The 5,980-nt window shown below is 42.8% G+C and overlaps 1 protein-coding gene across 1 annotated transcript; it reads right to left on the reverse strand.

The window, feature by feature from the left end:
- Window positions 1-1,373: 1,373 nt before the first annotated feature.
- Window positions 1,374-3,725, reverse strand: LOC115749532 (L-type lectin-domain containing receptor kinase IV.1-like). The gene has a single exon (XM_030686386.2). The coding sequence runs from the start codon at window positions 3,656-3,658 to the stop codon at window positions 1,655-1,657; it is 2,004 nt and encodes a 667-aa protein (XP_030542246.1). The 5' UTR covers window positions 3,659-3,725; the 3' UTR covers window positions 1,374-1,654.
- Window positions 3,726-5,980: the final 2,255 nt, after the last annotated feature.

Consider the following 5,980-nt stretch of genomic DNA (forward strand, 5'->3'; position numbering starts at 1 on the left):
TCAGCTACTACTCGGGCTATGTGGCTCTGAAATCTTATTAGGGAGTTGACCATATTTGATTTTATCAATATGCCCATACAATTATATTGTCATAATAATTCTGCAGTGTCTTTCATCAACAACAATAGAGGTCTCAAGGGGTCTAAGCATATGGAGGTCAAGTTTTCTACCATAAGTGAATGCATGCAGAATGGTGACATTGCAGTAGCGCATATTTCTACGGATGATATGTTTGCCGATCCACTAACTAAAGGTTTATGTCCATGTATATTTGAATGACATGTCATTAACATGGGCTTAGAAGTGTCGTGAGATTCTATTATTTAGTGAGAGTTCTTCAGTTTTTTTTACTATAATAAATTTTATATTTGTATTATGCTACATTTAGTAACAGTTTTGATGTGTATTGACTCTTTTACATTCAATAAAGTGTTTATGAATGTGTTATTTTCATACTAAATACATATCTATTTAAAATCTCAAGGTATTGTGTAAACCTTGAGTGATGGTTGTGGCATTTATTTTTTAGCTATATACGTATGTCTTGTTACATATAAAGTACAATTAACTATAAAGGTAAGATATATGTGGGTTTGCTGAAATCATAAGGATATTCTCTAGTGACACATCGGGTTGGCAACACTTAAAGTGAGAGAATGGTGATTGACAAGAATGATAACATATAAAGTTTCTCTAATATTTGAGATGTTATCCATTTGTCATACTACTCTATCAAATCCATATTAGTAAAGTGAAGAGCATTTGTGACCATAGATGGCTTTGCGTCTTCTGATGCGATTACTGCCATTATTCTCGAAAACAGAATTAGAAAAAATAATTTCTGCTCAGAAATTATTTTCGAGAGCAGAATTATTATCAAATTAGCCTTTAATGTTATCAAATTATTTTCGAGAACAGAATTACATTGCGTCAATGACAGGCCAAGAGAATACGCAAAAGATCAGACGTCATGCCATCAGTGAACCAAGTAAGCTTACAACGTTGCTGGTTAGAGAGGAACAAAAGATAACGGTGCCGTTACGTAACCTGTTCTCTCTTTCTTCTTCTCTCTGTTCGGTCGTTTTCGTCTTCCACCTCTGTTCTTGATCTGCAACTTGAGACCTCCCACAACCACCGCCCTACTCTCTCTCTCTCCCCGACACGTTCGGCCATCGTGGTGCTTGGTGGCCGGCGGGGGCTGACGTGGCTGCGAGAGAGTGTGAAGATGAGCGGACTATGACGGGGACTCGATCTTGTAACGGAGGAGGGAGACACCAGATAGTTGCAGGGCGGCCAAAACAATGAAGAAACTGAGACGGAGTAAAGGAAAAACAGAGGAGGAGGAGGAGGAGAGAGAGAGAGAGACAAAATATAAAAAAGCATTTCCGATTGATGTGTGGAATTGTGATTAGCTCTGCAGAGCAAAAACGAAGAACACCAACCAGTGAACTACACCTGCGGAGCAGCAGCCAACGGCGGCTGCCGCCGGAAGCTAATTTGAGCCATATCAAGAATAAGAGCGTGTACTTTAGCGATACTTACACGGACTAGACTCGTAGACCCTACGTATTCTACATCTGCACATGATCTTATCTTACACCTGATCGATTTCTACAAGAGGATAGAATTTAAATTAGGAACTAAACCATGAGGCTCATCGTCCACCTGAGAGATGCGACTCTGCGACAGAAGAAGATGAGTGCGCGAATGCCTTGTACATGGTGGACGGAGAAGACATGGCTACATCATCAAAACCTTCACGATGAGCGAACGTTAGCCCGCCGGAGGACAGGCCAACAGACGACAATTCCGGCATCGGGAGATCGCCCTCCAGGTACTGCAAAACTTGACGCATGCTCGGCCTCATCGATGGGTCTGAGTGGGAACACGTCAATCCGAGTTTCAGCACCAACTCCATCTCTTCTTCCACAAACTCCGCCCCGAAATTCGGATCTCTTGCCTCGAGAATGGCACCTCGGTCCCAGCAAGCAAATACCCAGTCCACTAGTATCACGTCCTCCGCCCGAAGCTCTATCGGTTTTCTCCCGCAAGCGACCTCGAGCAAAAATGCTCCGAAGGCATACACGTCGGTGCTCCTAGTGGCCTTGCCGGTTCGCATGTGCTCAGGGGCGAGATAACCGAGCGTTCCTGCTATGTGAGTCGATTGAGGGTCGGATCCATGGTCGTATAGTCTCGCAAGCCCAAAATCTCCAAGTCTTCCATTTAAGTCAGCATCTAGCAAGATGTTGCTCGCCTTTATATCCCTGTGGATCACCACCTGCTCCCACCCTTCGTGCAGATAAAGCAGCCCAGATGCCACTCCTTTGATCACCCTGAATCTTTGCCTCCAATTGAGGGTGACCTTTGGTTGGTTATAGAGGTACTTGTCGAGGCTCCCATTGGGCATGTAGTCGTAAACCAAGAGCAACTCCCCTTTCCGGCGGCAGTAACCGAGGAGCAACACTATGTTGCGGTGACGGAGCCGACCAATGCTGATGATCTCCGCTACGAATTCCCTCATGCCTTGTCTCGATTCATGGGAGACCCTCTTCACTGCGATCTCTATCTTCGATGTGGGTAAGATTCCTCTATAGACTCGACCGAACCCACCCGTCCCTAATAGCTCTTGCTCCTGGAATCCTTTTGTCGCGATATAGAGATCCTTGTACTTGAACCGGTGCGGGCCGTAGTCCCTCTCCCAATCTTCGAGGACCTCAGCGAATTTCGTCTTCCTTCTTATTACATAAACTACGCTCGAGATCAACATGGATACAACTAAAAGGACCATTAGTGGGAGCCCTATAGTCAGTACTCTAGACGTCTTCTTCTTGCCAATCCGAGGAAGCTTAGGAAGTTGGGACAGGGCAAGTGCCTGAGCCTCTCCATTTACCCTGAAGCTCCAGCCCAGAACATAGTGAGAAGTTGGCATTGAACCGGTCGATGACGAGAAGCCAACATACATGTTCTGGTTGATGATCGACGAGAGATCCCGCCTAAGAGAGAGAAGGGGAATCTTTGGTTTTTGCACATTGACCGGAGCCAATGTGACATCGATCCGCGTTTCAGTTGCATTGTAGTCCACCCAAACTTGCATTGCTTTGCCGCTGATTAGAGTCAAATTCTTGAACTTCCCACCATCTGCATAATACCCTGCCGGAGCTGAGTTTGCTGATGTCAAACTGTTCAAGTCGATTCCGACATGATTTTCGTTGATGTCCTGAAACTCGCTGTTCTGGATCGTGTCGAGTTCCACCCCAAACACATGATTGGTGTCGTTGCCGTTGTTGGTTTCATTGAACATGCCGAGGTGTTGGCTCGGCAGGGACCCAGGGAGGCCTCTCTGGGGCGCGATCACGAAGACGATCCCATGGCCTCCTAGAATCGCATACTGCGGTTGAATCACGAAGACGAATGCGGTGGAGAAGGAGAAAACAGAGCCGTTCGGCGAGTTCTTGAACTGGACCGGGTCGGGATGGAATGCATGGCCCATCTGCTGTTTGGTGTCGTTGGTCAGCTTCAGGAGGCCATTGGAGGTGACCGAGGCAACCCCATCACGGCTCAGATTGGCCAATCGGACACGGCTGTACACAAAATTGGTATCTTGCGCGTAAGCCAAAACTGGTAGCAGAGAGAGCACAACAAGAATGTTGAAGAACATGGCTCAAACTCAAAGTCTGCTTAGCAGTTTAGCTGAAGAAGGAGGCAATGCAATCAAAAGTGCTATAAAAGGCCAGAAGTATCTTTATCTGACAACGTCAAAGGAATGGTGTAGAAATTTCAAAAATTTATGCTCCACGAGTCCCATGAATTGATGGATGTCTTGGTCTTCCAATGGCGGCTCCAAGAGTGTCATGTTTTTGTCTTTGTCAGGCAAATAGGACTTCAAGGTGAGAAAGAGAGTGTTAGAATATATTTTGTATGGGTTTTATTAATTATTATTGTAATTTATTATTGATCTAATAAAGAAAAGATATAAGGTTTTCTAACCCTAGTTGGATATGGGGCTGGATAGTATGGACTGAGTTAAACATTATCTACAATGAGTGGATAAGTTACAAACTCCATAAATAGAACTCAACTCCCTCCTCTAAACTATAATACTCACATAAATCCATTCAAATACCTACGGATCCCTTCATATGATTTTAGGATGTACATGAGATTAATCGGATCAATCCCTCATAATCTCTCCTAATCATTTCCTCCCGTCTTTTCTCCTCCAGCCGAGCACGATTATGTCTTTGGAACCCTTTTTCTTCCCTCCCAATCTCTTCTAACAAGCATGATGGTGTTAGTGTAGATCCGATGATTCATTTTGACACTCCAATGCATGTCACAAGCTATGCGGCTTAATTCAAAGATAGGAACACGATAGTTTCGACGTCAGATCATTGGTGGACAATCTGTTTCTATGTCCCCATAATTTACAACCTTGTTCAAATCAGTGGCGCGAAAGAAATGGGGAAAGTATGACAAGATTTTGAAGGGTAGTTTGGAGATTCAGAGAAGAGAATTAGACCTCTCATCAATCATCGTTGATGTGGGTTGTTTTAGTTTGTAGAAAAAACAAATTACACAGATTTTGCAATAATTTGTAATCCTAGATAGACATAGATACAAATCTATGTAGTTTTTTTTTTTTTTTGGGTCGAGAAGTTTAATTAGACCAGTCTTTGATAATTTCCCCGTAAGAAAATTTGTCATGCGCACGATATTTCATTATCCAGTAAACTCAAATTGCCATGTTAACTATTGAAATATTTAAAGAAGTGATGATGGATACTATGAGAACTCGTGTTTCAATAATCGGAAGCAAGTTACAAACCACTCGTTTTCATAATTGCAGGGAAAAGTATCAAGAAAGTCCATTGCATTTGTGCTAATTCAGTCTTAAATCTTTTATTGGTGCCAATTCAATCCTAGATCTTTTACATTAGTACAAATTTAGTCCTAAACCTTTTACATTTGAGCCAATTGAGTCAATCCGGCCAATTTTGGTTGAATATTGTCCTACGTCGCACAACCGATACCGACATGAATATTGTTTAATATTTTTTAATATTTTAATAATTTTTTAAAAAAAAATTGGTTTTTTTTCTTTTTTTCTTTTCTCTCACTCGTTTTTGTAATTATGCAAGTTGTTATGGGGTGTATGTGCAATTGGTTGATCACATATTGCAAGGTGCGGCCCCCATATGAAGAAAATGCATTTCATGTGATGGACTGTCACGTGGTGTATTTAATCAATCGGAAGTAAGATGCATATAGACAATGAAGAATCGAGAATTCGATATAAGTGGAGTGAGACACGAAATACTCATAAAAAATAATACATGTAAGTTTCTTTTATGATAATTGTTTCCCCAAAATGAAGGAAACTTTTGGAACTGAGGGGACGAGGCCACCACCAACCCCTAGGTCTGCGACTGAATACATGTATAGCGCCAAGTACGATGCGATTTACAACGTATGAGCTAATAATAATTGATTGTTTACACAATATCATCACTGTTACATGATGTGTCCATCACACAAAATACTTTTTCTCTTGTAAGGAAGGTCGATGTGATCAATATCTTTGACAGATCGAATTCACATTAATCTAGTGTTGACGGATACATCATTTGTGGTGGTTTAAATATAAATGATATAAAAAAAACTAGGAAAAAAAATAATTTAAGGAGTCCAGGTTGCCGGTCGCCGGCCCTCGCCTAGGTCCGAGGGAGGGCTGTGGCCCTAGGCCGGACCAGGGCGAAGGCCGCCGACCCTCGGCCCGCCGGCTCTCGCCCGGGTTCGAGGGAGGGCCATAGCCCTCGGCCCGACCAGCTAATGAAGATGAGAAGAGTACGGGACTTGCTTAATTTCTTTGAAAGGGAAGACGAACTTGTGGTAGCCATTGAAGAGAACTCTAATTCTAGGAAAAGTAAGGGTGATGGTTGAGTTTTGTAAATTGGACTATATCATCTGTCCTTAGTCTTTG

The sequence above is a fragment of the Rhodamnia argentea genome, chromosome 7, assembly GCF_020921035.1.
Source record: "Rhodamnia argentea isolate NSW1041297 chromosome 7, ASM2092103v1, whole genome shotgun sequence".
Lineage (NCBI taxonomy): Eukaryota > Viridiplantae > Streptophyta > Magnoliopsida > Myrtales > Myrtaceae > Rhodamnia > Rhodamnia argentea.